General features: G+C 40.7%; 1 protein-coding gene across 1 annotated transcript; it reads right to left on the reverse strand.

Annotated features, from left to right (window-relative positions):
- Positions 1-5998: 5998 nt before the first annotated feature.
- LOC104487950 (ras-related protein Rab-39A) lies at positions 5999-6425 on the reverse strand (the record flags this gene model as incomplete). The annotated part of the gene is made up of 1 exon (XM_010137413.1): positions 5999-6425. A coding segment is annotated over one exon (427 nt), but the record flags the coding sequence as incomplete, so codon positions are not given.
- Between the last annotated feature and the right edge of the window lie 4092 nt (positions 6426-10517).

Below are 10517 nucleotides of genomic sequence, written 5' to 3' on the forward strand. Positions count from 1 at the left end.
CCTGGCATAGCTTGTTCCTTTAATGCATATAACACTGGCTACATGTCAGGGAGATGAGACAAATGATCTGCACGGAGGAGTAATGGTCAGTAACTATTTTAAAAGAGCAAATGAATATAAGTTATGACTAAATGGCTAAACTATTTGCTTGGCACTGAAAACCAAAATGGACAATTCTCAAAAGTGCTGCAGAGCAGTGCCAACCCTGCAAAGTTTTTATTACTAAGATTATGACTGAAATATTTTCCATAATTTTCCATAATTCCTCCCTTAATACTTGGCAACTACCACTCACATTTTGAACTATCGTTCTGCTCACTGTCAGACCTTGGTGCCACACACAGCTTCTGGCAGTCCCTTCCTGCAGAGAAACCATGCAGGGGAGAAGGCAGAAGGGGAAGAACCCTGCAATGTAGATGTAGTGCTGGAGTAGAGTTAGACCTAACCATTCCTCCTGGGCCGCTGTGCCACGGAATTAACTGATCTTTAGGGAGCTGCTGAAGTTGAGGAGTCAATAGCCTGGGTCTCTGTGCTGATTCCGGGTCCTCGGTGCTTTCCTTCATCCCACAAGTCCCATAACCATGATGGAAGTTTCTGCAGGGTCTTAAGTGCCCTGACCGTAGTTAGTCTCACTGTTCCCCTGGGGCTGAGCGGGGGTGGAAGAAATTATCTGTGTCTTCCTTTCCATCCTTATCTTGTGCATTCATTTCCCTGGGGACTGAGTTTATTGCTACAGGAGGCTCAGACCGTCCCGCCACAATTTTTGTGGAGCAGGAAAAATCATTTTGCACACAAGCAGATTTGAAGCCACTGCAATGAGGAATAACAGTAATTGAACTGTAGCTGAAACTTCAGCTTTTTAGCCTAAGCATTGATTTTATTTGCAATGCATAGAATTTCCTCGTTACTTCTACTCCTGCATTTCTGTAGAAGCTCTTTAGCTGCAAGGTGGGCCTTTAGCAGCCTGTGGAGATAATCGGGGTTATTCTTAGTTTGAGCTGCCCTCGCAGCCTGTAAGGCTGCTGAAGGTTGGCATCAGCTGGTTTACAGCACTGCTCCCGCGGAGAAGTAGCCTCTCAGCAGATGACACACCAAGTGCCCATCCCAGAGTAGCTCAGGGCTGGCCTAAAATGGGACTTTCTCTGAGAAATGAGCGAATGAAATACTTTCAAAGATGGTGATCCGTTCTAGCAGAGCAGGACTGAGATTTTGGATCCCTCGGTTTGAGTTTAAATGAAGATTTATCTACCCTTACGTAAAGAGCCTGCTGCTCCCCATTCCTGTCCCCGTGGCAATGGGCAGTTGAAGGAGGAGATGCCATGCAAGTGCTCTGGTGGTGTTGGCTGCTGCAGAACTGTTCCCTGTCTCCCCAGAGGTATATTATATATTTATATTATGTATATTATATTTTCAGGGATTTTTGCTATCATGTTCTTTTTTTTCAAGTTTTTTTAGCCATGTGTTTGCTGTTCCACTCGTTGCTTGCAGGAGTAGCAACTCCATGAACTTCCACAATTGCTCTGTGAAATCCTGGGTCCATATAGCCAGCTCTTCCACATCAGAAGTGCTGCCTAGTAAAATATTTCAGGGTTTGCAGAACCAACATAGTTTTCTCCACGTGTGCTACGCTTCCACTAATTAAGTATTATGCGAGACAAATTGTCTTCAGGAACCCGTACAACTTCTTAGTCTCTATATTATGCTCAACTGGCATGTCCTCAGCCGCGGTACTCCCATCAGATTTGCACACTCATTGAAACGCGATAAACAATGCTGCCATGCTCAAAGGCAAAATTCGGCTTTTCCACAGAGGAGGAAATACCGCTGAGTAACACGACAGCGTGTGCAGGTAGTCGGTTTTCAGAGGAGAGCCCCGTGGAGCGCAGCACTAAACCCCGACACCGAATTACTACTGGAAGTGAGCTGGGAAGTAAATATGCATACATTCATGAGACACAGTCGTTTGTTTTTTTCTCTGAGGATCAGGCAGATGGATTTTTGGTTGAATTCTTCTAGTTTTAAATACATTGAATGATACCACTAATATCCTTAAGAGGCCTAGGCATCCTAGGTGCTACCGCATACAGGTAAGTACTAGAGCAAAGGATCATTACACAAATGTTTGGACTTTTTTTTTTTGAATGTTTATTTTATGGTGCAGTTCTATCCAATAGGCTTTTTAGAGAGATTTATATTTTATAGATACATCTTTTAGAATTTTAATTTCATTCACTTATTTTAAAATTGTCTTTCGCCTCTGAGAAATGCAAATGTTTGCTGTTGCAACTGTGTTTTGATATTTAATGATTTCTTAAACAGTCCAGCATGTTTGTGGTATGGTTCTGTGCCCACGTGGAGAATAAATCCTCAGCCCTCCTTCTTTCTCTCCAAGGCTGAATAAAGGCTGCTGAGGCTGTCGAGCCAGCTCTGGCCAAAAGGCACAAGTGGAGGCTTGGAGCAGCTGACGTCATGTGCTGGAGTCTGCAGCCGGGGGAAAAGTGCCCTCCCTGCATGTTAATTATGTAAAGAAAAAAGGCAATGAAGCATGTATGCCATAAGGGAGCTGAAGCACTGAGACAGAACTATCTGCCAGCACGGCACACCCACCTATCTGTGCTTTAGGTTAGACCACTTGGGTACCCGTAACAGTTTGACTGTGGCAGAAGGGATCTCAGCACAGAACAGCTGCAGGGTACTTGGGTGCTCAGTCAAGCCTGCGTTATTTTCTGTGAGCACAAGACAGTCACCAGCGTGAAGTTAGATTAGCAAGTCTATTCCATCCCGAAGGCATAAATGTATAGTATGAACATATGCTACCTCAAAATGTTCTCCTTGGTTGGTTCCTAGGGCGAGTGGCTAGGTTCTGCTTCTTACACGGGACAGATGCAATTACAAGCAAGCCAAAATATCTGAAGAACTAGTGCATAAAACAATTAAATGAGTATAGGAAGATATTTCTTCTTCTTTATCATGCTTAAAATAAAAGCAATGAAAGTTTAAACACTTTAGGAGTTCAAAACAATGATTTATAACCATTCATTTGCCAGGCCTATAAATCCAAAGCCGAACTGTTTACTATTTCACCAGGTTTCTCCTTTTCCTAATGGGGATTTATCAAACTTTAATTTGCAAAGTTGTGATGTTGTCTTAATAAATAATTTGTACTTATTAATTTGGCTGCCAAATGAGATTTCTCCAATTTCTGTAATTTCTGGAAATTTCATTCTGTTGTCAATAGTTGCCCTTCCTTTGGGGGAAAAAGGAATATCTATATAATCCATTCTACACCTTATTCAAGCCGTTACATACATCTGAAACCCAAATGCATTTTAACAAATCATCCTTTTATCAGACATTTCTATTAACTGCAAGTGTGTAGTGAGAAGGTACAGCAGTGGTTTAATAGACCATCGAGACGAACCATGTTTGAATGTACATGTTAATCTACAGTTTTAGGAAATAAAAATAAGCCAACTATGTGCACAGTACTTTAAAATGAGTGAACTTCTGCTCTAGCTGCATTGACGATACCACTTCCTTACATAGCTGGCTCTGCCTAAAAGCTCTGTTCCCAGTGTAACGAAGTGACGCTACAGGTACAACATTGACCACAGAGATCGTTAAGGCTCTGTTCAGATGATTGTTTCATTTCTCTGTGCGTACCTCCCATCCGCGCCCCTCTTCTCCCACTCCCTTCCCCCTCAACACACCCATGTTTTTTTCATTCGGAATGAAGAGCTCATTGTCTCTAGAGTATTCAGGAATAAAAGTTTGAGATAGAAGATTTTAACTGAAAGTAATGAGATGTGTAATGAAACGTAGATTCATAGTAATAGCAATACCTGGTACTTATAAAGCTGTTTGAATATTTTTAATTTTTTTTTTTTGGTATGGCAGAAGAAACCAGTATCCACATCCCATGGTGCTAAACACTCTACAACAGGTAGCACAGAGAGAAAAGAGTCCAGACTGAAGATCATACATCAGATTGGGTCTCAGCAGTCTTTGTGAATTCAAGGAAGAACAGTCATCTCTGTTTTTGAGATACAGAAGGTGAGGCACAGAAAACACAAATGCCTTGCTCAGAAACACACAGTGAACCAGCGGTAGACTTTGGGTCTGTAGACTCCCCAGCCACTGACGCTGCACTGCCTTTTGGCATCGGTGGTCATGTTTACTTTGTAAAGAGGGCCTAAAATGCCCTCAAATCAAAACTGGTTTGGTGTAAACAACTAGTATACGTAGTTTAATAGAGAATCAGGCTCACAGCAATTACTTTGTGGCATGCTGAGACTAGAACGAACTAACCGTTTTAATTGCTAATGAATTAAGGCTGATTCCTGTTTATATTAAGGCCTCTGTGTCCTTCTCTGACAGTGTAACTGTGCCTCAGTGCAAGTGAGACTCAGCCTCTTGAAAAAATTAACCTTTCAGTTCCCTTTGAAGTCAGTAATTTTAGTAGCCCTGAAAGAATAAAATAACTGAAACCAAACAATCTGTCTCTATACCACAGAATATTTACAAAAGAATTGCAAAAGGACCCAAATTATGTCTGTTGAAGAAAAAAGTTAGATTAGATAGACTTGTTGCCTGGTCTTGAAAATGGAGAGTTGTAACACGGTAACACACCTTTTTACAAAGACAACTGGCTTGATGGTCGGTGGTTATAAGTATGCCCAAATAAACTGCAGATGCTTATGAACTCTGGAGATCAAGTCATCTTGTTATACTACTACAATAAAATAGGAACAGACTTATTTGGTATTTAAGTGCTAGACATATAGGGCATAGTTTGCATAAAGCTAGTGTTATATTCAGAGGAGTGGGGAGATGACCTCAAGCTCAGTAAATTGCTACATGATCACAGATTTCTCCTATAATTACTGTTATTAAAAGCTATTATATGTTGCTTTCGTAGAATAGGGGTTCTCCAACTTCGCTCTCTGGAGCCAAGCATTATTTTAGAAATTCTCTCCTCTCCAAACGCGCTATTCATAACAGTTTTGGTTTTAAAACCTTCATTTTTTAGACAACAGTTTAACATTTGCTGGCTGAGAAGAAAACAATCCTTGCTCTATTCAAATTTAAGGCCTGGGTGCCCATGGGTTGCAGCATTTTTTAACTTACTTTTACTTCTATTTAGAAGTAGATTTATTTTTAAAGCTAATATGGAATTTGTTTGTGTAACTTAACACAATTCTCTAGACTATGATAATTACCCAGCTGAGGATCCAGCCACCAAAATGTAACTCCAGTGGTTGGGAAATCTGTTTTGTATCCAAGTCAAATAACAGCTGGATCACATGTGATGTTACGTTTAGTTTCATTGGCAATTCAGAAAATACTTAATAATAAATTTCATCGCTTCTCTTCCCCGTATTTGTATACAAATAAATAATCTTTTCTAAAACATTCTTCCTTTTCAGTAAGGCTTGTATTCATAGTCATATCAAAAGTGTTTGCTATCGGAGCAATCTCTCTTGCTTTCTTTAGAGTTATCTCCATTACGAAATTCTACAGCATTCCAAACTTTAATGGTCATTAGCAACCCTGCACTTGAGTAAGTAATCACATTAAAAAAGTACACGGTATAGTATTTTCTTGTCCAAAACTAAGGCAGGATGAAGAAAAGTAATGAGCTCATCTGATCCTCACCGAGCAAGCCTTGATTCTAAACAGTATTCAAAGTACAAAGCCCAAGGGAGGATGTTGTCATGATGATTATTGCACTTTCTCACTGTCTCGCTATAGGATTATTTTTCCTTTAGCAAAATATCATTTATTTTCCTGAAGACCACACAAAGTTATTGTACTCTGAAAAGAAGAAAAGCACTTAAAGTTTTATGAAGTTATGACCTAGACAGAAGGATACAAAAACAAATTACCGTTCTATGATTCGGCTATGTCATGATCTAATATTGTTTCAAAACTATTATTCTGTTATTTAGGTTGGCATCATCTTCTGAACACCCGGTGCGCTCTTTGGCATGCTACGAATTCAGCAGGTGCACTGTCTTCTGGGCTTCACCGCTTCTTCTGACGAATGGACAACATTTGGAACAAAGCCGCTCTTGACACCTTCCCATCCATCCTGTATTGAGATTTCTCCTTTTTTTACAAGTTCATAGATGTCTCGTGTAAGAATTGTAAAGGACTCTTCGACATTCGTGGCATCTTTAGCTGAAGTTTCTATATATTTCATGCCACAGTCAGACGACAGTTTTTCAGCTTCTTCTCTTGTAACCTCACGCTGTGACACTAAGTCACATTTATGTCCTACTAAGAGGAACACAATCTGAAAGGGCTGCACATGCATTTTTGCTTCTTCTAGCCAGTCTTTCACATGTTCAAAAGATCGTCGATTTGTGATGTCAAACACCAGTAAGCCACCCACAGAATTGCGATAATAAGAGCGTGTTATTGACCTGCGAAGAAAAAATAAAAGGAAAAGGTAAATTACAATCCATTTTCACTTTATTCATAAATAGATTACTTTCCCATCTGGCAATGTGGTTTCTTCTACTATAAGTTTCATGAAACATCTTTTAAAAAACCAACTGGAATTTATTAATTTATTTTCTACAGAGAAAAATGATCTTTAAAAATTTTTTTGCTTACACTCAAAAGCCACTTTCTAAACATCCTTGAAGCCTACATAGCTAGTGTGAATTTCGAATGCTGTATTATTCTGCAAAGTCCTCTTTATTGGCAAACTCTGGCACATGTTCACAGAATAAAATGTGTATATATTTGTCAAATCCTCATTTGTGTTAAAGTCTGAGCCCTTCAGTTTTACTCAAACGTGCACTTTGATTTGTTCTAATCAATTTCTGCAAACCCAAATATGTAGGCAGTTGTTGAGCCTAAGCTTGCCAATGTACAAGTGCATCCTTTTATATTTCTTGCAGAAAAATTCTTTGATAAAAAAATTTGTGCAGATGATCATAATCCTTTGGGCTTGCAGAAGTCGACTGGCAATACACAAAGGAAGGGAACTCCCTAAACAAAACTGTCCAGAAGTAAATGAGTGGGCAAATGCACACTTGTTGCAGCACTAGTATAGGAACACCTCCACCTCCGGCATCTCTCTCAGACAGAGGTTCGAAAGCTCTTCACAACTGCATGTACTCCTTTTTGGCACGAGACTTCCAGCACTGGCAACAGGTATTTTCTACTTTTGAGCCCTCTGCGTGCCAGAGCATCCACTCTGGATGTGGATGCTTGGAAGAAGGAAACTCTTCCTCTGGCTAAAAAAATTTTTAGTATGCTCTAGAGGACGAAAAAATGTTTGTTAGAATGTAAAGAAAGATACAGGGACTAAAAATGATTGTAAGTCTGTAATCATGAGCAACAGGGTAGGATGGAGAAGGTCAGAAGAGACATTTTTAAGGAAGTGACAGCCTACCAAGGAGTGGACACAAGCACTCCATTACTAGCATAAATACATAGCTAGTGTATATGGAAGTATTCTCCAACTGAAATGAGATGCACAATCTCTATTAACAGTCATTATTTGAAACTATAATTCAGCAAAGAATTATTCCATTTTATCGTATGGTTGTGAAGAGGATGCAGCCTGAAAACTTTTGGAGTCAGGATGAACTGTACACGGTAACATACTTTTTCCATAACAGGAGCTCCCTCTGTTTTTCAGCTCAGCGCATTTCATACAGTGTTTTATAACAATTTGAACCCAGAGATGTAATTAGCAGCAGTCACATTACAGATAGGTAAGCGTGCAGCTAGATAAGGCTTCGGTTTCTTGGCCTGTCTAAAGTCAATTAGCCACAGCAAATGGCATTTGAAATGGTTTTATTTAGATAACAGGGAGGGATTGTTTGTGCTAATGTTTAGGAAGATCTCTTCTATCTTCCCAGAAACAGAGTCTGTGCAGTGCCTCTCTCAACAGTTCAAACGTGAAGACAACAGGTTCTTACCCTCAGATTAATTTAAATAGCCTGGATATGAAAAATGTCACATGGTTCTGCAAAAAAATAATTTCAAACCATGAGGGGGCGCCACTTTTTGTGAAGTTTTAAATACAGGTCTCATCAAGTCAGGTTTTCTTAGCATTTTTTTTTTTGCTGTAGAGCAGCTGCAAACACAAATTAGTACATTAAAATAGTTCAAGTCATTCTAGAAAGAGCAGAAGTGGGTGACAAAAGTTAGTGCTGAAAATGGAGTGTGTCATTTACCGATCACCTCTATCCAGAAGGATGTTGTACCACGTATCTATGAACTGCAGTACTGAAAACCAGCCCTCCCTGTCTTACTGGGTGCAGGCAATACCCTGCCCTGTTATAACTTCTGCAGAGATAAGCTAATTTACACTAGCTGATGCTCTAAGCCATTATATTTAATGACGTTCATGTATTGCCTGTAATGGAGATGATTTAAAAGCATCTGTAACTTTGGGCTGTACATCACAAAATCTGAGTGAATATATGGGAGAGACAGCAGTCATTTTTTCTCTGTATTTTTGGCATGTATAATTTGAAATTAGTTTTCTCATTGCCAAAAAACAGTTACTATACTAGAGAGGCTTTAGAAAACAGTAACGAATGAAAAAAGTAACATAAAAAGTTTCAAAGATACATATGATAACAAGTCACATGTTTGTCTAACATCTGAGAGAAGGGTGATGCTTGTTAAAATATGGTCTGCAAACATTCGATTAGTTTCACTATTAAGGTGAGTTACCACTCGCAGTTATATTTTAACAGAAAGTATTCCTGACAGAAAAGACAACATTCTGAAGCAGAAAGTTTAGGCCATCAACAGGGAAAACTCTCTGGGCATGTGAATGTAGTAGGTTGTTCAACAACATCTGAAACATCTTATGGTTGCAAAATATTTGACTTAAATATGCCAATCAGAGTAGAGTAAGTATCAGACATCTATTTTCAGTAGACAGCTTAGAGCTACTTGGAAAATGAACTGTGTGAGGTGGATGTACTTCTGCTCACTTACACTCTGTATCACACCTAGAAAGAATGAAGGAGCATTGACTCAGATGGTCTGGTAGGTCTCTTTGCTTTTGTTTTCATTGGATTTTTTTTTTCCTCTAGAAAACCAAGTGCAAGGACAATGTTTGTCTCTTATTACTGCTAAAGACTGTAGGATTTTTTAGTGCCTTCAACAAGACTTAGGCAGAACTATGACAGCACCATCTAAAGTTGTGCTCCATTCAGCTGCGTATCTAACCGTGGTGGCTGAACACGATCCCCAGGGACCTGTCTGTGCACAGGCTGCAAGCCTCTCAGTAGGGACAGTGCTGTTTCCCCTCTTAGCTCAGGTCCAAGGTGAAAACAAACCACTGCTCCAAGTATGTGCCCAGGATGGTTCTGCTTGGGAGGGCTTCCCAAGAGCATGCCAAGACCTCCAGATGGGTTCGAGCTCCTCACAAAATGTGGAGGAACTTTCTTTTAGTGCAGTGGAGGTACCTGTCTTTCAGTGCAGTGGAGGTACTTGTCTTTCACACGAATTCAGGAGAATTCAAAGACTCTGAATATGGACCACAGACAAAACCAGACTGGCCTTTCTTGTCTGGTGTTCTTTCACAAGCAGGGAATCCACTTACATGACTATACACACTTTGCTAAGTGCTGCAAGATCCAATTCTACAAGAAAAATGCAATTTCTAACTCCCTTATTGTTGCCACTTCTTGAACAGCTTATTTGGGTGAGGGGAGTAGTTCCTTTAGCAGAGGGAAAGCCTTATGTCAGAGGCAGGGTGGGATTAGGGTGAAAAAGTAATGACCGAAGAGCAGCCTTTCTTCTAAAACTGGGGAGGCAGCAATAAAGCCTGCCACCTCCTGCCAGAGAACTTTTCAGAGGAGCTGCTGGTTGCAAGTGGGAAGTAGAACTTTGTCCAGATTTACAACCTGGCAAATCTGCCCGTGACTTCAAACGAACTCATGACTGAGCTCATAAATCTATCCCCAAACCTGTCTTTATTCATGTGTCTTATCTCACTGCCCAAACCACTTTGGTTTTCTTCTTTTCCTCCATGCCTGGTACTTCCTCGCCGCCCGCTCGCTCAGCCCGTCCTTTCACAGAAGACTCTGAAGCCTTCTCTAAGTGACAGCTAATGGATGTGCCCAAACCAATGTGTCTGCCTGGGCCTTTGCGCAAGCTGCAAGCTGGTATTTCAGGAGGTAGTAGCCCTGCTTCCCATGGCTACTCTAAATGGAAGGTGTCCTGGGTTCAACATGGAGGAACCGGATGCTCTCATGTTGTCTGGCTTTCTTCTTCCCAGAGAGCTGTGGTTCTCCCAAGCTTCCGGGAAGGAGAACACGCCTCCGTGAATGAAGTCATAAAAGGGGTTGTGCCGAGAAGACTCGACGTCATTTTGCCATCTTGCTTTCCCCCCCTCTGCTCTATCTGCCCTCCTCTCTATCTCGTCCACACTGCTACAGATATGCTGCGCAGGACTCTGTATCTTACGCCCCCGGATGGGAGAACTTTATTAAGGAGAGAAAGACATGTTCAAGACCTGCTAGTTCCCTGAAGCAGTA

The sequence above is a fragment of the Buceros rhinoceros genome, unplaced genomic scaffold, assembly GCF_000710305.1.
Source record: "Buceros rhinoceros silvestris isolate BGI_N320 unplaced genomic scaffold, ASM71030v1 scaffold38225, whole genome shotgun sequence".
In the NCBI taxonomy this organism is placed as follows: Eukaryota; Metazoa; Chordata; class Aves; order Bucerotiformes; family Bucerotidae; genus Buceros; species Buceros rhinoceros.